General features: G+C 25.6%; 1 protein-coding gene across 7 annotated transcripts in view; it reads left to right on the forward strand.

The window, feature by feature from the left end:
* Nucleotides 1-24972, forward strand: part of LOC100210091 (activin receptor type-1) — a 46673-nt gene extending 21701 nt beyond the window's left edge. For 2 of the 7 annotated variants that reach the window (XM_065800198.1, XM_065800196.1), the window contains exons 3-10: nt 3712-3777; nt 10550-10863; nt 10972-11164; nt 17370-17698; nt 22983-23458; nt 23667-23791; nt 24066-24196; nt 24651-24972. In XM_065800198.1, the coding sequence (XP_065656270.1) occupies nt 3723-3777; nt 10550-10863; nt 10972-11164; nt 17370-17698; nt 22983-23458; nt 23667-23791; nt 24066-24196; nt 24651-24923 (1896 nt within the window). In that variant the 5' untranslated portion in view covers nt 3712-3722 and the 3' untranslated portion in view covers nt 24924-24972. Of the gene's footprint in view, nt 1-2340; nt 2362-3236; nt 3427-3657; nt 3778-10549; nt 10864-10971; nt 11165-17369; nt 17699-22982; nt 23459-23666; nt 23792-24065; nt 24197-24650 lie in introns of those variants that run through there. The other 5 variants (XM_065800201.1, XM_065800200.1, XM_065800197.1 and 2 more) reach the window with 4 other exon arrangements.
* The last annotated feature ends 460 nt before the right edge of the window (nt 24973-25432 follow it).

The following is a 25432-nucleotide window of genomic DNA, read 5'->3' on the forward strand; positions in this document are numbered from 1 at the left end:
GCAGGCTGAGAAATGTAAGTCAATTAGGGTTAGAAAAGACTTTCCTATTTTTGTTTTGATATTCAAGCTGAGTGGAGGGTTGTACCAAATGATATTACATTTACTGCTTTTTTTTTTTGTTGACTTTGATCTGGAATTAATTGTGGTTAGTAGATAAGCTTTGTCTTGTATCCCGATTTTTTTAAAGCTTCTTCATATGGTGGAGTAGTCTTTTTAAAGGCAATTTCAGTTATTGACATGGAAGATAATCTTTGTTCAATATTGTGAGGGATTCTTTTTATTATGCTTGGAGAGTGGTTAGAATAATAGTGGATGTACCTTAATTATATCGTTATTAAGATTTAACTTAAGATCGAGTATTCTTGCTGTATTTAAGAACAAAAACATTCAACAAATGGATAAAATCAAAAAGCATTTAACAGATTATCAAAAGAAACAACCTTCAAATCACCATTTAATCTAATATAAAAGTTGTTAGCTACCTCAATATTTTGTTAAATCTAAATAACAATATATATATATATATATATATATATATATATAAATAACAATATATATATATATATATATATATGTATATATATATATATATATATATATATATATATATATACATATATATATATATATATATATATATATATATATATATATATATATATATATATATATATATATATATATATATATATATATATATATATATATTGATTTCATACTGAAATAAAAATCTGCCTCAACTTCATTATATATTTTGTATGGAAGTTTGAGTTTGGGAAGGCAATATCTAACTACAAATAGTATTACAGCAAACAAAAATATTTATTTATAATTTCCCTTTTTTTTATTTTTATCTAAAAAAGTAAGTTATAAATTTGGCATTTAAAAATTAAATGTTTTATTAAATGTATTAAATTAAATATATTAGTACCATGTAGGCCTAAATTTGTAACACAAGTGCATTACAGACTTAATTATGAGTGTATTTACATTTTAATATTTGGTATATCAAAGTCCGTTTTTGAAGATTTAGTTAATTTATTTTTAACTACATTCTTAAAATATGTTTCAAATAATAGATAAAATTCATTAAAGGACAATATTTAAGTTTATTAAATTAAATAGCCAACTTGGCACATATAAGGAAAATGATGTTTATTGAAAATATTGAACATAAAGAAACAATTGAACATAAAGAAACGAAATGAATCAACTTGTTAAAAAGTTCTTGAATTTTACATTAGACAAGGAAATTAAATTCTAGATAAATTGGTTATTAATTAATTGAAAGTATTTTTGAAAATATAATATGATGCTCTTGTTCTTGAATTTTACATTAGACAACCAAAAGTCTAGTTATAATTAATTCAGAACATTTAATAAAAAAAAATTTATAATTTTAAAAATTTCTAAGCATTAGTTTTGACAATCTGTTGAACATTTTGAGTGTTCAGAATGTTCATTATAAACTATATAAATAAAAAAATGAGTTTTATAAACTATTTGAAAAAACTAAGAATTGAGGTGACAACTAAAAATTATTGAGGAAGTAAGAATGAGAGATTCTTTATTGATAGCCAACTTGGCTATCAATAAAGAATCACTGAAAAACATGAAAAGTAGTATAAGAATAAATAGAAAGTAATGCAATTTAATAAATCAAAGATTACAAGAAAAATTATATGAAAAATAAATAATCTCATAAACAGTCTTTAAACTAATTACCCTCATAGATAAGTGCAAAAACACACTCAATATGATGCATAAAAAGCATCCATTAAAACTGGTGTAAAACAAGTCCTACTAAACTGGTGCCAAATTATTGTTTTATTTATTAATGTTCAATAAACATGAATAATGAAATAGTAATTTATGTCAAAAGAATATCAAGTTTAAACAGATAAATGAGGTCATTTATAAAAAATTTATTTAAAAAGAAGAATTTTTAATGCAGTAATAATATTTAGTAAAAATAAATAAAAATCTTATTCTGCATCATGAATGAAAGAAAAAATTCATTATCAATGTGTAGTTGAATAAATCCTTATTTTTTATGCACACAAAAATAATATGCAGCTGTGTTTTTTTTTGTTTGGCTTTTTATTTTGCTTGGTTGGATAAAAACATTTGTATTAATTGTAATTGTTTTAATGCACCATTCTGTTTCATTGTACTTACAAAAGCTTTGTTTGCTTTCCTGACCATTTTGTGAGATTTGTTAAACTTCATTGTTGCTTAACTTGTTTAGATTAAAGCATGGTTTTAAAACTCAGTCTTTACAATATACAACTGCTATATTTACACATTGCAGTATTGGAATCTGTTTAATTTCTTTCTTTCTTTTTATTTTTATCATCAAAGGTAAAAACTTTTTATGAATATGAATTGCAAAAATAATTTACTTTTTTAAGAAAAACTTTTAAGAAATAATCTTATTAAAATTTTATGTACATATATACACGTATATATCTATATGTTTATATATAGAGAGAGAGTTTTAGCCATCCCAATTACACAGCATTTACCACATAATTCCTAATGGATTTAAAACTCCCAAAATTCAATGACCTTTTATTTATTTATTTTTAGAATTAATAGGACAATATCAATAAAAATTCCCAATATTTTGTAAAACATTAACAATAAATATTCTCGATTTGGCAAGTAATAAACAATATATTCCTCGCGAACAGCCGTCTATAGGTGTGTGTGTATATATATATATATATATATATATATATATATATATATATATATATATATATATATATATATATATATATATATATATATATATACATACATTTATATATCTTAATTTATATTCACTATGCTGATCTATAAATAATTAATTCAATAAATAGTTAAATGCCTATAAAATAATATGAAAAGGATGGTGAGGACAATAGTAGAGAGAGAGAGAGAGAGAGAGAGAGAGAGAGAGAGAGAGAGAGAGAGAGAGAGAGAGAGAGAGAGAGAGAGAGAGAGAGAGAGGAAGAGGTGTTGTAACTTTCTCTATCTTTTTTTTTTCTTTATTTTTTATTTTCACTTAATTTTTTAAGTTTTTTTATTTTATTTTTTCTTTTCTATATGGAAGTTTGAAAAAGAAATCTACCCTATTGTAAATTTCAATATTAATTACCGATCATTATCATCATCACTGTTTTAGCATCCTTGTTTCCTTGCTTGCACAGTTTCATCCATTATCCGAAATGATAAATTTTTTTTTTTGATAGCATAGTAGTAAGTATTCCTGTCTGCTATGGGAGACTAAAGTTCAATTTTATGCCAGGAAGAAGTATATTTGGTTAGACTTCAGATGTAATGTTTAAAATTTAAATATTGCTCAAATTGCAAAAGCATCATCGAGGATAAAAATGGAAACATAACCTCATCAAAATGTTAATTCCATAACAGACCTCTTTGGTAAGACCATTTGGTCTTCTTAGAGTTTCTTAATAAAAAAATAGAATAAAAATTGTTATGAATTATCTTAAATCATGTTTATTAATTTTTATAAATCTAATATTTTAAGATTCAAATAAATTTTAACATTATAAAATTATTAAAATAATATAGTAATAAAAAGTTTTAAATTTAATAATTAAATTTAAACCTTAAAATTGTTAAAATGAATTGTTCATTTTTGTACTTTAGATAAATTAAATTTAATATTAAATGTTTTAAAAATTTAACAATTAAATATTAAAGACAATTAAAAGATGAGCCAAAGATTTTCTTCTCGTTTAAAAATCAAGGTCATCAGTGAGTTTCCAGGTAATAATTTTACTGTTATAAATTATATTAACTGTTATGAATTATATTAACTGTTATAAATTATATTAACTGTTATAAATTATATTAACTGTTATAAATTATATTAACTGTTATAAATTATATTAACTGTTATAAATTATATTAACTGTTATAAATTATATTAACTGTTATAAGTTATATTAACTATTATAAATTATATTAACTGTTATAAATCATATTAAATTTAAATCTGCGTGTTTTTATGTATACATTATACATATACTAATTTACACTAATGTTTTTTCATTTTTAATGATAGTCCCTATAACCACTTGTTTTATATACTACAACGGTTTTAAAAGATTTTACATAGACCTGTCAATTTCTGGCAAATTTTAGGGTTTTTTTCCCTATATTTTCTACCCCCTCACCTTTTTTTTTATGATAAAAAAACTTTAAGGTTTTACTAGACTAAATTTTAGAAAATTCTTTAAATTATTAAAAAGTTCTTATTTAACACCCTTTGTTTTTGTTTTATCAAAATTCAGTTAATTTTATTTCTGCTTTTTTTATTACAACAAAAAAACAATGAAATACCAAATTTTCCTATTCTAACAGATAAAGATTGTCCAATACCAACTTCTACTGCATCAAATGTATACCAACAATTATTAAAAATAGATCCCTACAAGAGTATTGGTGTAGATAATTTGCATGGATATGTATTAAAACAATGCGCATCCAGTTTTTCAAAACCGTTAAGTATTCTGTTTAATATATTGTTTAATAATTCTAAGCTGTATGTAAGAAAATGTAACCCCGTTATTTAAGAAGGGTAGTAAAATGATTGCCGAAAATTATAGACCTGTATCTTTATTCTCTATTGTATGTAAGGTCATGGAATCCATTATAAAGGACTGCTTACTTAACTTTTTAGATAGTGAAAAGTTATTGAATCAGAATCAATATGGTTTTTTGAAACATAAACATGTGTCACCAATTTAGTAGAATCTATGGACTTGATAACATATTATCTATCCCAAAAATCGTCTGTGGATTTTTTTAGATTTCGCTAAGGCCTTCGACTCAGATTACCACATCAGAGATTATTGTTAAAATTATTAGCTTATGGTATAAAAGGCAAATTATTGAAGTGGATTGCAGATTTTTATATTCACGTAAACAACGAGTTCTTATGGGTGATTTTATATCAATTTGAGTGATGGTCTTGAGCGGTGTTCCACAAGGTTCCGTGCTCGGACCAGTTTTATTTATCATTTTTATTAACAATTTGAATGAAATCATCTCAAATAATTCAAAATTTTATGCTGATGATTCAAAGATAATAGCTGAAGTAAATCATTTGACCCGATGTTTATCATTACAAGACGATAATAATAATGTTTTAAAGTGGTGTAAAGACTGGTTAATCAACTTAAATGTCAACAAATGTAAAGTTATGCACATTGGCAAACAGAATTTAACGTACAATTATAGTGTAAATAAAGTAGATGGCACATAACTAGTCTTAGAATCGTCAAATGAAGAAAGAGATTTAGGAATCACAATAAGATCAGATTTGAAATGGAAAATGCAAGTGTTAAACGCATGTAATAAAGCAAATGCCATAATTGGTCTGATAAAAAGAACATTTAGCACAACAAATGCACAAATGATAGAAATTTTGCATAAATCATATATATGACCACATTTAGAATATGCAAGTGTAATATGGTGTCCCTATCTGACAGGAGATATAGAAAGGCTTGAAAGAATTCAATGCAAAGTAACAAAAATCCCTTCAAAATTAAATAATTTATCATACGAAGAACGCCTTAGATATTTGAATTTAACCAGTTTGGATGTAAGACGAGAGCGTGGAGACTTAATCCAAATCTATAAAATTGTTTATGGATATGAGAAAATTCAATGGTCAAATTTTACGTTTCCAGTTATTGATAAACCTGGGATTCATACACGTAGGCGAGGGCATAAATTGAATATTGAACTAATAAAAAAATTGTCCAGCAAGATTTAATTTTTTTACAGAGCTGCAAATTGTGGAATACCTTAAAAATTGAAGATACTAATGCAATATCATTAAACTCATTTAAAGCTATTTTATCGTTCAGGTATGATTACTAATGTTTACATTCACAATGGTATTGTAGCCAGCAATGCTAACAATTAAATGCTTGATTGGTGTTTTGTGGTTGTCCTACAAAAGAAATGGCTTTGTTTGTATGGTTATGTTTATTATCTCTGTTTCAGCATTGAAATTTTATTAGTATTATTTTTGTTTAAGAATAAATGTAAGAAAAAAATCAGTTTTTTTTACAATCTAAAAAAATTTATTGATGTCTGTTCACGTCTTTACTGATTTCTTATTTATGCAAAAGTATGTTTTATAATTATGCAAAAGTATGCATTATTTATGTAAAAGTATGTTTTATATTTATGCAAAGATCTTTCCTAGCTTTGACTTAGTGATCTTACTTGTAATCTGTAATATGCCATAAGAAAACTCAGTTTTCTGGAACTTTGTTTTATAATAACAAAGCCTTTGTTGTTTGTGGTTGCTCCACATTGTATTAGCGAATTGCTCCATTTTGGTTGTTGTACTGCTTATAATCATTTTTGACTTCTAAGTAATGAAAACAAGCATGTGTTTTAAAGATATAAAATTTAGAAGCATGTCAACCAATAATGGGCTTAGTCAACAAGCCTAAAAGCTAGCCTAGATCATCCTAAAGTTGTTCAACAATTTGGTTCTATATGTATGGTTCTATTTTTGTTTTGACTGGGTAATTTATTGCTGACGCAAAAACAACAATAGTTATTTACAGTTTCTAGATAATCAAATTTTCCTACTAATTTTCATGTTGTTAACATCTATATATTTTTCCTTTTATATCACTAGCATCAATATTTTAAATCAAATATTCTATATCACTAACATTATACATTTTTTTTATATTGTCATCTAGTTTTTTCATATATTTAGCATCTCCAACTAAAGCGTTTATTTAGTGATTTTTATTTCATATTAAAAAAGTAATGCAATTTAATAATTACATATGAAAAAATGTATATGTGCAATTCTATACACACATTTTTATTCTATGCACACATTTTTATTTTTTGTACACACATTTTATCTCTTTTGTTTATATACAAATGAAATATCTGGGGAGAAATTTATTTGGACAATTAAACAAAAAACTCTTTCACACTAATTTATCAACCTTTATTGTTTTTTGAAATAAATTTAAAACAAAAATTTTTTTAGGCTAATGTACACTTAATTAACACTTTTTTTAAGAATTATTTCTTCTAATTACAAATGGTTTTTAACTAATTTTTATTATTATCACTTTATTATCTTTTCACTTCTCACTAAATAGTTCAAACATTTTTATGAAAATATATGCAACAAAATAAATGTAATTTATGGCTAATTATGTAATGATGACTTAACAGAATGTTAACTACTGTGCCATGCAAACCATAAATATAAATAATTTATTGACTCAATTAGCCAATTTATAAAGAATAGTTGTTGAACATTAGTTTAACTTTAGCTAATTTTTTTCTTTATTAATTCAGCCATAGTAAATTACAAAATAAATTTATTTATAAAAATTACAAACTAAATTTAGTTACTAACTAGTTATTAGAGTGTCATCTAAGCGTTAGTGATGTACCTATTAATCTGCATTGGTAGCGGTATTGGCCTTAATGGTAGTGATTTTGGCGATTAATCAGCCTTTAATTATTCGTTTATTAATATTCTAACCGATTGCTTTTAAAAAAAATTCTGCATTATGAAAACAGTTATACTAAATAAACCAATCTCTTCTTATATATAATATAGGTGTACCTTTTATTTTTGAGACAAAATTATACAATTTAATATATATTTTTAATAGCAAATTTACTTCTAAAAAACTGCTATCAATATTGTGTAAGTTGACAGTTGGTAGTTGACAGGAAACAAAGAAGAATGTTAAATAACAAGAAAACCGTTGAAAGAAGGTGTTTAAAACTGTAAGGTTGGGCTTATAAAGTATTGTGTTTGTGGTAAAAAAACTAGGTTTATAAAAGTTTATTGAGCATGGTGAAACAGTTACATTAAAAGGATGTGACTTTGGTAAATGATGAATCATGCGAGATTGAGTTTAGGTAGAACAAGAGTTTTGTGTTCAAACAAATTGAGTTTTTTGAATTGAACAAATTGAGTTGTTTGATGTGTAAGAGATGTACAACACTTAAAAAGTGATCATGGTAGTAGTTGTAGAAAATAGAAAAATATTCAACCTGTTGACAAATGCGTCAGAAGCATAAGCTTAGGAGCTAGAGCAGGTCCAACTACATTTACATGTGTTTTTGGATTATGTCTAAAAGAGAATGAGCATAATTAGAAGGACCAGCCCAAATATGAAAATTGTTCTTCATACAAGGATAAATAATAGATTTATAGAGCTATAGAATGGAATGAGTAGTAAGAAAACAGAGCACCATGCTGTCTTGGAAGAGAGATTGCATTCAAGATCGGCTGCTTTTCTGCTTTTACTAAAATAAATGACTGTCTCATCTAGCAAATAGAGCCAATTTAGGGGTAAGATAATTGGCAAGATCATTTATATAGATGAGAAACAACACAGGAGTGATGATGATCCAGCATTCATCATCCAAGACTAGAAACACAGGTTTAAATCTATGTCAGTCCATTAATGAAAAAAGGAGTATGAGGCATGAGGAAGATGTTAACATCTGCCCAAGACAAATTTTTTTATCAAGACACCATGTCTAGCCTAAACTCAACCAAGAGTCCCAAGGTAGGGTGTATTTTAAGTTAGAGTTACAAAGTAGCGAGGCATCTGCTAGGTTATATTTGATTACGTGTTACCAGTATCTGGGTGATCATGATGAACTTGATCCTAATCTGACCTGCAATATTCAGTTTAATATTATTGATTATTCTTATAATCTGTTAACTTATCGACATTGGTATCAGCCTTTTTCTGTCCATTTTTTGCCAAAAATATGCAATTGGTACATCACTACTAAATGTGTAAAACAAATTAAAATAATAATAATAATAAATAACAAAATCAATAATTAATAATAGCTATAATAACAGTAATAAATAATAATTTGAATTATTTTAAAGTAATAATAATATATAAATTTATAATATTAATCAACATTGTAAAAAAATAATTTATAAAAAATAAAAAATTTGGATAAAAAATATCTTGACCTAAATTAAGAAGAATTCTCTTATGCTTCTAAAATGTTTTTTCAGAACCAAAATCAATATTAACGCCATAATAACATTGAATTAATGACAAAAATTATTTCTTATAGTGCTTTTAGTGTTAAATGTGGTTTATTAACTGCTTATTTATTCAATGTGTTAAATTAATCAAAATTTTTCAGAAAAACCTTGTGTAAAATGTGGATTTCCACATTCTTATATAACTGTTGTTTTTAATATATTTCAACAACTTTGATATCTAAAATAATTAATTTTGTGGGTGACACAGTTGTACTTTATGGAAATGTGGACATCTTCATCATTGAAAAAATTAATTCTTAATAAAGATCTTGAAGAAATTTAAAAATAATTTAAAGGAATCATTTATAAAGTGAATGAAAAAATGTTTTTGAAACAGCAAAGTTGGCAAGTCTTCTTTATTACAACATAAATTGTTTTGTTAAAAAGTATGACATGCACATTAAACGCTAAACAACAACTTGAACATTTAAATATGTTAATGGTATGTTAATTGAATTGAAGGAAAGAAAAACATGAAATGGCTTTATCAATTAAAAACTGTTAAATGAACATCCAAATCATATTAAATCAAACCGAAACCTCGATTTAAAGACAATTAAAAAATACATTTTGTTACATATTTTATCACATGGTTTTGTTCATTTTTTGTACTTTTTAATTCTAAAATGACCATCTTGATAAGTTGAACATAGTACTGTCATGGAGTAGACATCTTTTAACAATCACATAATACTATCATGGATATAATCTGGCTTAGTTTTAAGTTTTATTGCTGATAAGGTAAGTGCTCTAATTGATTTCGCTATTATTACTTAATAGGTAAGGATTATGTCATGTGTTTTAGTCAATAAACAGAAAGAAAAAAAAAAAATTTAATTTTAAAATTTTAAAATTAGAATTGTTATGCTAGAATGGCTTCTTCCTCTTTTTTTTGGTATTTAACTATGCCAAGGACTTGCTTAGTTAACACTAACTTATTAACTTTCGTTAAGTCAACATCTTTACCCTGTTATTTGCTTTAAAAACTGAAAGCTGGTCAGCAAAAGTAGATGATCTTTTACAAAACATTAATATCAAAGTTTATGTTATGTTTAGAATGAATTTTCTAGATACTATATTTTTTATCTTCAACAAAGACTTAATAATCACAAATATATTTTATAGCAGTTTGTTCCATTATTTAAAATAAAGCATTCTATTATTTGCAGTAAATGTTTGCCATTTCAGTGATTCACGCAAAATTTAATTTGTTGTATACAATTGTTGTATATTACTTTTTTCCTTTTTTTATACTGCATGTGCTTTTTTTGTACCAGGTTGTATTACTTTTATTGTTAGATGTTTTATTGCTTTTATTGTTATATGTTGTACTAAGTTGTATTCCTTTTAATGTTAAATGTTGTAGTAAATATGATATATTGATAATAATCATGTTTATGATAATCATCAATCAATTTTTATTATGATAAGAAGTTTGTTTGTTATTTTTAGCCATGGATAACAATAGCTCAAACTTATTTGGATTGACCTCAAAAGATTCTCAAATATTAGATAAAGTGGAATCCAACAAACTGCTTAATAACAAATCACTAAGTGATCTCTCTTCTGAAGACCGCGCAAACATTCTAAAACAATTAAACCTAACTGAATCTTTAAACAAATTTTCCGAGCATGTTAGCTGCTTTTGCGATACGTGTGAAAACAAGATGTGTTTTACAAAGTCTGGTTGTTTTTCTACAATTACTTATGGAACGAAAAGTGGGAAGTTGGTTGGTAAATCTAATGGCTGCTTTCAAGATGACAGTGTGAGCGATTTTTTTTTTTTTTTTTTATAGTTACAATTAGTATGGAGGAGGATAAAATTCAAAGTTTTTTTTTACTTTTTTTTGTTATTTAAGCCTTTTTAAATCTAGAAATCTGTTCATTCACTACTTAGTTGTGGTGTTGATTTGTCACTGAAGAAAATCAAGCAGGACATGACTATAAATAAAAAAAAATATCAACTTTCAACAGGATCTGCATATACAGCACAGTGTTATCACACATCATGTTGCAGATATAATTTATGCAATGAGAATGTCTATCTTACAAAACCATGCCATGAAGGTAAAAAAAAATAATCTATTGACTGGGTTTGAGACAAAGTGTGTTTAAATCAGTGGATTTATTAATTTAAGACAGATTGTGTTCATTCCTTAAAGATATGTTTGAATTTTAGTTATTTAAATTTAAATAACTTATTTTCAAAAAATTTTTAAATGTTCAAAAAAGTTATTATTAACCATGTCATCAGTTTAACATATTTTTGTTCTTTTGTTATTTTATTATTACTAACTTTTTATTTCGCCAATTATATGAAATATAATTGGCGAAATAAAAAGTTTCATGAAATGAAATATAGTAAAAAAGAAATATTATCATAAGCATAAACACCATAATATATATAAATTTTTATATTTTTATGATCTATACTTTTATAATCAGTTGGGGACTCAAAGAAGGTAAGGAAAATATGTTTATTGTTACAACTTTTTTATAGAGCCCCTGTACTCATTAAAAACATTTAATTTTTTTAAGAATGTAAGAATACTCTTACTTTAATACTATTTTTAAAACAAAAACAAAAACACAAAGCACATTTTTATTTAATGTAAAAAATGAAAAGAAAAAAAAAAATAGTTAAATTAAGAAAGTAAAAAGAACTTTAAAAATTTTTAATACAAATCTTTTGTATCATTTGTAAAATATTATAAGCCATAAAATATATATGTTAGGAATTAAAAAGATGCAATTTAGTTTTTTCATTTGATCAATTAAATGGTTTTTAAGTTTTTAATACTTTTATTTTGGAAATAATTGTTATTGATGGACCACAGGTGGTAATTATAGAATTTGACTCCTGAGATTTTATTTTCTCAAAGTCATAGTTGTAGTCATAGTAACATAACATTTTAATAAGAATGATATTGTTTCTCCATTATTAATTTTCTTCAAACACTACACCCAAAAGTTTTGTATATTTTTCACATTTTATTTCATTTTTATTAATGGGCAGTTTGGGCAGCTTTATCGGAAGACTAATTTGTTTTATGAAAAAAAGTAAAGCTATTTTTTATTCAATTGTTTTTATGCGTTAATATATATTTAAAAAAATATTGGACCTAAGCTTGAACAAAGACTGCTAAGGTCTTTGCATCAGACGCATGTTTCTTGGTTTGAAATCCAAATTGTTTTTAAATCCAAACTGATTTTTGCATATGTTAATTAATAAAATGTAAATTAAACATGTGCTTAGTATTAACTCTATTATTTATTTTCTAATTATTATTTTCTAATAATTGTTTTCTAAAATAAATTTAAAAATACTTTAAAAAAAGAAATAGGATGGTAGTTAGAAACATTATATCAGTCATCATTTTTTAAGCAGGGTTATATTAGGCTAATTTAAGTTTGTCAGGGAATGTTTTTCAAATGCAGATTAGTAAAACAAAAGTTTACTCTCCGTAACATAAATCCTGGAAATGTTGTTATATCCACATGACTTGTTATGTTTAAGTTCAGTAATTCAAAAATTAAAGCTTAGTTATCTTTTCATTATTTATACCAGGGCTGGAAAAAACCCGGTTTTTTTTGAAAAAACCCGGTTTTTTTTAAAAAAACCCAGCCCACTGGGTTTTTTGGGTTTTTTTAAAAATAGCATTTTTTGCTTAGAAAATGAAAGACATACATATTTTGCATTCAAACTATCTTTAAACATTTAATTTTTTCAAAATAATAATTAAAAACACATGGTAATAGTTATATTTATTTATTGAAAAGAGCTTTTACAAGGAAAATTTAAGAAATTGAAGAACTGTAAATAAAATTCTCCTTAAATAATTTTACTTTGTTTGATTATTACAATAATTTTTGATTCTTGTCAGCTTTTCAGATGTTTTTGACAGATTAGATGACTAAGAAAACGACTTGCCTCAACTTTGATGGCTACATTCTCAATTATTCTTCCAATATTGGCTAGAAAATCTTTCATCTTCTCTCCATAGATCTCCACGTAGAAGTTATAATTTTTCTGGTATGTCTCAATGCAGGCAACTTGAGAGTTCCAGCATGTTTCATTTGGCAGCTGAGGCATACATCCACCTTTTTCCTTTAACAAACCATGGGCCATATGCACATTTTTAAAATATTTCTGAACTTCCACAACCTGTTTTAGAATTGTTGAAAAAGAATTGCAAATGTCTTTCTGTAGCAAATTCATATAGTGTGCATTACAGCCATATGTTAACATATCAGGGCACTCTTGTTTGATCAGCTCTTTCATTTTCTTCATCTTAGCTTCATTGTCAGTGCAGACAGCAAATACAAACTTATTATAATCATTTTTTATGCTAACTATAGCTTCATTAATGATTTTGAAGCAGTATTCTGCAGTTTTTTTTTTCTGATCCTGAGTCAACTATGTTGTACAGATAACTCTTTTTTCCATCATAAAATGAGTGAGCAATTATTGGGTCATTCTGAATACTAGACCATCCATCTTGACAAATTACCAACGTGTCTTTGGTTTCCAGTTCGTTCTTTATACCAGCTGACAGATCATCATAGACTTCATTTAATAGATCTCCACCCAGTTTCTTTCGGCTTGGTGGGATATACCCAGGGCGAAGTAGAGAGCAAAGTTTCTGAAACTCACAATTTTCCACTGAATTAAAAGACATGTTAGGGCTGAAAAAAAAACCGGGCAACTTGCTTGTCTATGGCATCTTTCTGATCATTTGATGTTCTAACTACAAAGTTATTTAAGTTACAACTTTTAAATCTTTTTGCTGGTGTGGAGCTGGACATAATAGATCCTTCGGAAATTGAAGTATCTGACTCATTTGACAAGAGGCTAATATTGCTCATTGAGCTTCCAGGTCTTGGTTCTTGTTCATCAGTGTCCTTCTTTCTCTCTTTACAATTCTCTAAATAAATACAAACTCTTTTAATTTTTCCACTAATCTTCTCTGAACAATGGTCACACTGAACACTATTTTTGTCCCCTTCTATCTCACTGATCTCCTTCCACTCCCATCCTTTCTTCCTTCCACTTCCGAATGGCATTCTTATAAAGATTTTTTTCTGAAAAATACACATTGCATCAAAATATGAAAGTTAAATATACTTAATGCTACACAAATAATAATACTGTTTGAATGAAAGTTTCTTGAGTAATTTGTAAGATAGAACACAGGCCTGACTTTGATATGGTTGATGAAAGCCACTGAGATCACTGAAAGTATATTGTAAAAAATACTAAAACTATTTTTTCAGAAATATTTCAAAAAAATCATGTCTTTTAAAAATTTTGATTCTTATTAAATACTATATTCTGATCATATCCATATCCTCTTTTCAATAATAATTACCTTTTAATTAGTCATAATTATGTTTAAATGTTTTCTGAAATAAATAAATTACAGAAAAAAACCAAGCAAAGAGAATCCTTTAAATTAAATATTATTTTAAAAAAACCCAAAAAAACCTGGGGGTTTTTAACTGGGTTTTTTTGGGTGGGTTTTTTAATGCCAACCCTGATTTATACTGGTACTGGGTTTTTCTCCTAAAAAATTATCAAATGTTTTAATTTACATTTATAGTATAATTTAAGTTATAGAGTTGAGAGAGGGTTGTAACCACAATTTAAATAAGCAGCCTCGTTGTGGCCTTCTCAACCTCGGGGCAGGTGAATTAAAATAATATATATATAATATAGATATATATATATATATATATATATATATATATATTATATATATATCTATATATATATATATATATATATATATATATATATATATATATATATTTAAAAATATATATATATATAATATATATATATATATACACATATATACAAGAATATATACACATATATACAAGAATATACATATATACATTACCAAATTTTTGTTAAATTCTTGACATATTTGTTTCACTTGTTATAGTTTTTTTTTATTCAAAAATTAGTTTTTGTGGTAAACTAGTGTTTGTTTGTTTTTGTTTTCCTGTTACTTTGTTTATATTAAAACTGGTATGAATAATACTTTTTTCCTTTTTTTTCTTTTTTTATAAAATGCTGAAAAACTTTTTTTGTTTTTTGTAGCTTTTCTCATCTTCTTTGTTTTTTGATTTGAAAGTTTTTAAGTTTTTGTTTTCTTTTGAATCCTTTGATTAAACACTTTGTCATCCAAATATTTTTATATTGTTTGTTTTTTTATTTTAGTTTTGGGCATATTTTATCAAAAATATTTTGAAATGTATTTAAAAAATTGTAAATATTAGGATGTGTTGGTGTGTAAGTACCCCATTGCACATGGTCTGAAAAACTTGATTTTTGGCCAAAATTAAAATTTTGATGTTTTTATACTAAATCGATAATGCTGAATCCAAATCTGAAAACAGCTTTTGATTTAAAGGTTTTGTTGTTCAGATATGGCGTAAGCCGCCCAGTCAAGAATTTCAGAAAAAGTTTTCATTTTTTTGCTTGTGGTTTCATAATATATCACATTTATATGTGTGTGTGTGTGTGTGTGTGTGTGTGTGTGTGTGTGTGTGTGTGTGTGTGTGTGTGTGTGTGTGTGTGTGTGTGTGTATGTATATATATACATATATATATATATATATATATACAAAAAAATGTTTTTGAACATGTGTAGAAATAAATCAAAAATAGAGACTAGTATTTTTGATAACATAAAGTAGATATACTGATTTTTTTTTTCGAATACTATATGCATATTAGGATTTAATAAAATCATATTGATCAAGTCCATGCATGCGGACTTAAGTTTAAGGAAGAAGTTGAAATTGAAGAAAAAACCTTTATTTTATGCTAGTTTCAAACATAAATAACTTATGCAAATATACAATAATAAAAAATTATTATTTCAAATTAAACTCTATACTATAAAATTTGTTTTAAAAAAAATCTGTACATATGTGCATATAGTTTTAAATTTATACACAAATGAAAAAATTTGCAAGAAATTATTTATAGATTTTTAGTCGCTTTTGGATATGGTTATTGACTTTTCTTTCAAGAAAAAATATGAAATTTATATATTTTTGAATTGCCTGGATAATATTGTGTTTAAAAATAATAATAATAACAAAAATTACAGATTTTTTTAAATTTTGACCAAAAATCAATTTTTCAGACCACAGTGCTCTATGTGCAGTTTTTTTTTTATTTAATCAGGTTTTTTACAGAAAGATTTTTGTAGGTCACAAAGACTTTTTTATTGTAAATTTAGATGCTCAGCGTGCAATATGAAAAATATGAAAATGATCAGCTGCAATAAAGAGTCATTTGTTTTTAAAATACCTGGTCTGAATATTGTGAAAGATTTCCTTTGGCAATTAGTTTTTTAATGTCAGCAAAAGGATATATTTTTTGAATAAATTAATGTCAAGAAGAAAAAATAAAAATATTATGCCATAAGAAATTAATTTGAAATAACAAATTTAATAATATTACTAATTATATTAATTTTATTTTAAGAAAAAAGTTTATATCAAAACTTTTATTTTTTGAATAAACACTACTCTAAATAAGATAGTTAGAAGTGTTTATAAAATATAAAATTAGAAGTAATATAAAATATTTTGTTAATTTTTTTTTAAAAAATTTAGAAACAAATTAAATGAAATATAAAATATTTTCTTTAATTTATGCAATTTTGTTTAAAGCTAAAGAAATTTTTACAACCAGTTATGTGGCTTTATATATTGATAAATCTAATTTCTATATATTATTTTTTAAAATACGTTAATAAAAAATGAAAAATAATTGCTAAAGGGTTGTTCATAATGATCATCCAGCTAAATCTAACATTTAAATAAAAGTCAGAGATCATTTGCTCTCTTGCACAGAGATTTCATTTGATAAAAAACACCATACTACTTTAAAAATTAAATATACTACTTTTGACATTTATGCATGACCCCCTAACTTAAAATAAAATTAATTTATCACTATATCCTAAATGTTTTTTATTTGCTTAATAAAATGAACACAATTTGTCAACTTCATTTTGCATATTTTTGTTTTTGCTTTTTTTCTGCACAAAAATTTATTTCAATATGCTCTTAAATGTGTTATTTCAATATATTACTAAATATCTTTATGGTATTTCAATAGATAATTATATTTATAACTAGTTTTAATTTATAATTATATTTATGTAATAAAATTAATACTAGTATAAATTGAAAATATTTATTATTTTAATTTAAAAATGGTTTAAAAAATTTATTAAAATTTTTTTAGAATATTTAAAAATACCTACATCAGCACCACCTGGCAATAATTTTCCTTCTACCTTGATGATTAGTATTGTTGCCCCATTTGCTGCTGTCATTATTCTTCTTTTGATTCTTGCTTCTCTCTTCAAAGTGTGGAAGCGCAAAAACTTTCACATAAAAATTAAAAAAAGCTTGTTACCATATTCAAAATCTGAAAAAGTTGCAGATGATGTATTTAAACAATTATTTGACATATCATCTGGATCTGGTTCAGGATTACCTTTTTTAGTACAAAGAACAGTAGCTAGGCAAATTATTCTTGTTGATTTAATAGGAAAAGGTCGTTATGGTGAGGTAAGCTGCGTTAATATTTTTTTATATTTTAAAATTAAATATTTTATCTACAATGTTGTTAAAAAGGTGGAATCAAAAAGTTGTAAATAAATAGAAATATAATATCTTTTTTTTTTCGAAAATAATAAATAAAAGAACTTGCTTTTATAATTCTGCAAGATTTGTATGTTTCCTAACAATCAAAAATATTTGAAATGACCATTATTATTTTAAAACTTTTTAATACTTTATTTACATTTCAAACATTTTTAATTTGATGCTTTTTTCATGACATATCAGAAATATAAAACCTAGTCAATGTTGTTATCAATAATGTTGATTATTGTTTTTATTAATAAATATTAGTAATATTTATTTAAATTATGTTTATATATATATATACATAGAGAGAGAGAACTCTTATATGTTGTCAGAAAGTTTTTTCCGTATTTTGTTGACAAAAAGTAAAATTTAAAATGCAAGACCGGAATTTTTTTTTTTATTAATTGATAGACTGCCTGCCCCAACCAAACCCTCAGTCGATGTAGCAGCATGTTAGTGTATTCTACAATTAGAGTGCTCTATGTTCTTAAAGAACATAACAATAATAAATTAGTAAAAACACTTATCTAATTTTTTTTTTCAACATAGGACATGGGCTAGTCTTTTAGTCTAATTAGTTTGTCACAATGTTTACCGTTTTAAATCTTTTTCATTTATAATATTGTTTTAATTTTAAGTGGTAAAAATCTGAATTTAAATGATTGGATAACAAACATTTTTTAAAAGTTTGAAAAGTCAAACTATCTTGATAAAAGAATTAATAATGATCCAGCTGTTAAAGAGGCTTACTTGTATTTATATAAGAAAACAATCAGCCCATTTGCTAATACCTAGAAAGAGAAAATTAGTGAAATCATTGCCCGACAAAATGTGGCACTTTTGCATATAAATGCAAGTAAAAGTTGAAGTAGTAAAAGTTGAAAGATGTTGAAGAAGTAAAAGTTGATATATGTTATCGAGATCTTGTTAAACAAGCTTTAATATAAACAGGTCATTTACTAAATAAACTAGTTAAGTAACAAGACTGCAAAGTACACCATGCTTTTAAAATACATCATGCTTCTGAAGTATACTATACTTTTGAAGTACATCATGCTTTTGAAGTACATCATGCTTTTGAACTAAATTATGCTTTTGAAGTACATTTTGCTTTTAAACTAATTAAAAAAAATTTAGTTAAATTACTATACAAGAATTATAATATGAGGACTTTACAAGATTAATAATATAAGGATGCAAAAATAAAAAAAAAGGTACAACAACTTTAAAAAAACAGAATTACTTGGTGCCCATCAAATAATAAGTTTAGTTTAAAATATGTGTTACAATTTATTTCAAAATATTGTTATTCACCCACGTTTGTTGGCTAAGCGAGTGCATATTAATGTGCAAAACTCAAGTTTTTTATTTAAAGAATAAGCTTTTAATTTAAAAGAAAAAGAAAAAATACGTATATATAGATAAGTTTTTATTATTCTACTTTCATTTTATGGTTAAAAAGTATTTTTTATCCAACTTTTATATTTGGTCCCTCAAAGTTCCCTAATATTTGCAGAGTTATTATAAAAAAAGCTATATATGTATATATTTTACTTTTTGCTTAAAAGAATTTTTGTTATAAAAGAATTTGTGCTTAAAAGAATTTGTGTTATATGTATTAAAATGACATTAAAGTATTAACAGCTTTCAGAAATGGAGGATAAAAAACTTACATCATAGGTTAAATAAGGCTGTTTAAAAATAATTTATTAAATATTTTTCTTTTCTTTATTTAGTATTTTTTTGAATATTTTTATTAAATATATATATTTTTTTCTTCTTTTTTTTGTTGAGTTTTAACAACTGATTTTTAATATCTTTGAATATTTCAGTTTTATTTTTAGTTTGATAATTGTTTTTTGTTTTTTATTACATGCAGTGTTGAATCCTATATCTTTTTGTACAAACAACCAAACAAAATTTATTACAAGGGAAGGTTGCTAATATTGTACCGATGCCTATATTGTACTTTTAACATAACTCGTTATTTTTACAACCCACTAGAAATTTTTTTATTTATTTTTTATCTTTGCTGAATGAAATTAAGGAGTCAACTGTTTTTTTTTTTTTGTCATTCAACTGCATTAAGGCCAAAGTAAGATCTTGTTGGTTTGTTATTGGAGATTTTTTATTTTAGGGATTTATGACTTAGCGTATTTCACTATAGAAAGTAGAAGATATGATTTGCTCAGTGTGTATTTATGTTAAAGCATAATTTATTTAAGTTCAAAATAGCTACCTAGAATTTAAAATACCTTATTATTAGTTGTCAAATTTTTTAATTAACCGAATGTCAGATTAGTTGCGTAAATTGTACCTTAAGGCAGATCCTAAATTGTACCAACACTACCATTTTGACCGCTAAAAAATGCGTGTAAAGTTTAACAAATTCCCTTTTAAAAAAAAAATTTGAAAAGTCAAAACAGAGATATGGATCATGGAGAGAAGAGGATATGGAAAAAACTATTTTTGCTTATCGTAATAGCGATATCGAATTAAATGCTGTTTGTTTAAAATACGGAATTCCTAAACCAACCTTTAAAAGGCATGTGGAACATAAAAATGTATATGCAAGTGACTCAACTAAGGTACTTTAACTTTTGGTAGGTGTAGTAATTTACCTCCTGAAATTGAGAAGGAGTTAGTTAAACATGTCTTGAAACTCAAATCAAATATTAATTTCAAACTCAGATATGTTTGGAACTAATACTAAAGACCTAAGACGATTGGCATTTGAAATTGCTGAGAAGAATAAAATACTTCATCAGTTCAACAAAGATTTGGGCATGACTGGAAAGAAGTGGTATTACCAATTCATGAAACGTCACCCCTGCCTCAGTTTGAGGTTACCTGCATCAACATCTATGGCAAGAGCCACCGGTTTCTGTAGAGAAAAGGTTGAACTATTTTTCAATAAACTTACAGAATTTGTTGATAATTACAATATTACTGCTAATTTGATCTACAACGTAGATGAAACTGGAATAAGTACAGTTCAGAAACCAATGAAAGTTTTAGCTCTGAACGGGAAACATCAGGTAGGAGGTATAGTAAGTAGCGAAAGATGTTCAATTACGACTGGAGTATGTTGCATGAACGCTGCTGGATATTTTGTACCTCCTATGCTAATTTTTAAACGCAAGAGTTTCAAAAATGAGCTCAAAGATGGAGCACCACCATTGACAATTTTTGGATGTTCTGATAGTGGTTGGATAACCACAGATTTGTTTACTTTGTGGATTAGGCATTTTATAAACTATCTTTGTCTTAAACTTTTAACAGAACAAAAGAAAGTACTTCTTATCCTTGATGATTCAACACATACAAAAAATCTAGAAGCATTAGTTTTAGCTCGAGATCGTGGAATAGTAATGCTATCTTTGCCATCACGTACTACTCATAGGCTACAACCTTTAGTTAGTTCGTTTTTCAAAGCTTTGAATTCTAAATTTAACATTGACTGTGATAAATGGATGCGAAGCCATCCAGGCAGGTGTATTATTCAATTTTAAGTGTCTCAACTTTTTGGAGAGGCTTATGCAAAGGTTGTTGGTATGGAAATAGCTATTAATGGATTCAGAGACACTAGGATATGGCCAGTAGACAACTCAGTGTTTCAGGAAAAAGACTTTGCACCTTCCAAATTACTCAGAGTTGAGTTCAAATAAGCAACAATCAAAAACTTTCCAAACAGTAAGAAGTTATTTTCTAGCTTTATATACAAATTGTTTTAATTAAAATTATCCAGTTGTTGGTCGTTATTCAAATTTAACAAGTATTGACAAGTAGTCCTTATAAAGATGCACTCTCTAGCTCAGTTTTACCGAAAGCAACTAAAAAGATAGAACAGGGCAGGAATGGTGTAAAAAGGTTCAATCATGCAAATACATCTCTTCATAGTGAAAGCTGGTTTAGTTACCTTGTGAAGAAAATATAGAAAAGAATATGATGAAATGTCTTGCTTGTCAAGGCTGGTGTCATGTTGACTGTACAGGTGTTAATCAAAAACAGAAACAATATATCTGCAACTTTTGTTAAAAATAAAGTTTTTATGTATTTTATTTTACATTATTTAGTATAATTGTTTTTAAAACAGATATAGTATATATTGTTTTACATTATTTAGTATAACTATCTTTAATACCTGCCTTCCTCCTCTAGTCTAATCTTAGCTAGCCCATTGGTAAGCATACAATTTAAATAAAAGTTGTACCATATTTTATTTTTTTATATGATACCTGTTTTTGGCATTTTTCAGAAGAAAAAAAAATTGCATAAAAAAAAAAAAGTTGCATAGCGTTTATTAAATTGGGCAGTTAGATGTTATGTTATTATATATCAGAATATTTCCAATTGCTGAATTTACAAAAACCATTCGTTTTAATCAGTTCTTTTAATCCCTTAAATATAAAATCATAAAATATTTGCGAAATTGTAAAGTATTTGAAATTACGAAATTGTACAATATTGGATTACAATGGTACAATTAAGGATCTAGTTTCCTTAATTGTAATCTTAGTGCTATTTTCTTAATTTGATTCTTTGGAACTTAACGCTTTTTAAATTATAAGTTTTTTTAACATCTTTAACAATCTCTAAATTATGAAATACAATTAAATATCCACGTTTCAACTCAGTAGATGGCCTACATTTTTTAGTTTGGTCTTAAAGGGGGAAATATTAGCAACCTTACCTTATAAAAATTAAAATTGTTATAATAAAAATATAAAGTATTTTTTTAAATTATTAAAATTAAATTAAAAAAATGCCACCACATAGAAAAAGCTTCACCATTTATACATTTCACATTTCTATTTCAGTTGCGGTAGTGGTGTAGTGATAGAGTGCTCGCTTCATAAGCGAGAGGTTCCGAGTTTGATTCCCACCACGTCCCTGGTAGTACCGGGCTCAACTTGTTTCTCCGCGCAGCGGCCTTGTTCGTTTCGTGTTTCGGAGTTATAGAGTTGAGAGAGGGTTATAACCTCAAGTAGCTCCTCATCTGTAGTGGCCTTCTCGGCCATTCTGTGGTGACCTTCTCGGCCTTGGGTGAATTATAAAAAAAAAAAATTAAAAAAAAAAGTTATTGTTTTTATTCTTTAAGAAAAATTATTCTTATTTTTTTATTATTTATTTAAACAAGTATTTTATCTCTCTTTTAATTTAACATGAAAATTGGTATGCATAAACTGTATGCTTACATTAGGTATGGAGAGGTGACTGGCATGGTGAAAGTGTTGCAGTGAAAATATTCAACTCACGTGATGAAGACTCTTGGAAGCGAGAAACGCAAATATACAACACTGTTATGCTCCGCCATGATAATATTTTAGGCTACATAGCATCTGACATTGCAATAAAAAAGGATGAAACATGTATGTGGCTGATTGCTCACTATCATGAACACGGTTCACTGTATGACTATTTAAACACTCATTCACTAAGTGTTTATGAGATGGCTTTAATCAGTCACTCAGCTGTTTGTGGTTTGGTCCATTTACATACAGAAATTAATGGAATGCAAGGGAAACCAGCTATTGCTCATAGAGACATAAAAACAAAAAATATTTTAGTTAAAAGCAACGGTCAATGCTGTATATCTGACCTTGGACTTGCTGTTTTGCATTCAAAAGAATCAAATTGCTTAGATGTTAGCTGTAACAGAAGAGTTGGAACAAAAAGGTTTTTTTCATACTATTTTTGCTTTTTTATTTTTTGTTTACGGTTATCAAATTAATACAGTTATCAAGATAAATGCTACAAAGGTGGGCCGCAAGGTAAATGATAAAAAGGTTGTTCTTTGAGTGGGTTTGGGAGGTGTCATTAATTCAAACCTTGTTTATAGATAAAGTATTTATTGTAATTATAGTCTTTTGGTAATTACACTTAGATATATGGCACCAGAGCTTCTTACAGAAACAATGTGTATGACTTCTTTTGATGCATATAAACATGCAGATATGTATGCTTTCGGTTTAGTTTTATGGGAGATAGCCAGAAGAACTGAGTTTCAGGGTTAGTGTTTTCATTGTGTTTGTGATTACATAGCGTTTTTAAATATTCTTTGTATTTTTTACAAATAAAATTTTACAAATTTTATTTGTAAAAAATACAAAATACATAATAACCGTTAATTAATACTATTAAATGTTAAATATTTCTATTACTATTAAATAATTTCATCTAATATTTTTATCTATTAAAAATTTTTAATGGTACTTAGTTTGATATTGAATAGTGGTTAATGTTTATTTTATAAATGATTATGGTATTCAAGTTTATCTACTAGGCACTGTTGAAGAATACCAGCCTCCTTATTATGACTATCTTCCTCAAGACCCTTCATTTGAAGAAGTTAAAAAAGTTGTTGTTGATGATCATTACCGACCAGATATACCAAAGCATTGGCTAAATGATGAGGTAAATCAAGATAATCATGATGATCAATGATCATAATAATAAAATTATTAATTTTTAATATTTACGGTTCCATTTACTTTTATGTATATGATTTACTTTTATGTATACATTACCTGGATAGCTGAGTATCTGTTAAATATTTACTTGAATTTATTTCTTTTTATTTTTTTTTTATTTTTATATATTATATTTTTTTATATATATTTTTTTATTGTTTTTTTTTTTTTTATATGTTTTTTTTTTAAATAAACAAAACAAGCATTTTCCTAATACTTTAATTAATTAATAAATTAGAGAGATTTTTCTTTCTTTTCATTCTTTTAAAAGAAATTTTTTATTATAAGGCGGATTTCCTCTTACAAAACATTTTTCGTTCCGTTTCGCGGAAAAATTCATGTAGGTAAAAAATCCACTTTTATTCCTGTATATTTTTTTAACTTTTTTTTCTTTCTAGGATGCACTTAAATTTTCAAAAGTAATGCGCGAATGTTGGAGGGAAGAACCAACAGCACGTCTCAGTGCATTGCGTGTGAAAAAATCTTTATCAAAACTTTTACCCGCATTACCATTAGAAAAGAAAGAGTTTTACATATATAATCCTTCACAATATGCAGGTTTAACAATAGACCGAGATAAACTTAGTAGCATTTCTTACTATAACAGTGAATCTGGCACCTGTTCTACTAGTTTAAATAGTGGAAAACTCTCAATACCTTCCATTGTTTAATAATTTTTTTTGTAATTCTTTTGTAATTTTCAATTTCAACTACAAATCATTTATGTTATTACATATTTTTATAGTTTATATATATATATATATATATATATATATATATATATATATATATATATATATATATATATATATATATTATATCATATATATATTATCATATATATATATATATTATATATCGTATTATATTATCATATATATATATATATATATATCATATATATATATATATATATATATTTATATTTATATATATATATATATTACATCATATATATATTATCATATATGTATATATTATCATATACATATATTTATATATATATATATATATATATATATATATATTATATCATATATATATTATCATATATATATATTATATATCGTATATATTATCATATATATATATATATATATCATATATATATATATTTATATATATATATATATATATTACATCATATATATATTATCATATATGTATATATTATCATATA

This window comes from Hydra vulgaris, chromosome 06, assembly GCF_038396675.1.
Source record: "Hydra vulgaris chromosome 06, alternate assembly HydraT2T_AEP".
NCBI classification, from domain to species: Eukaryota; Metazoa; Cnidaria; class Hydrozoa; order Anthoathecata; family Hydridae; genus Hydra; species Hydra vulgaris.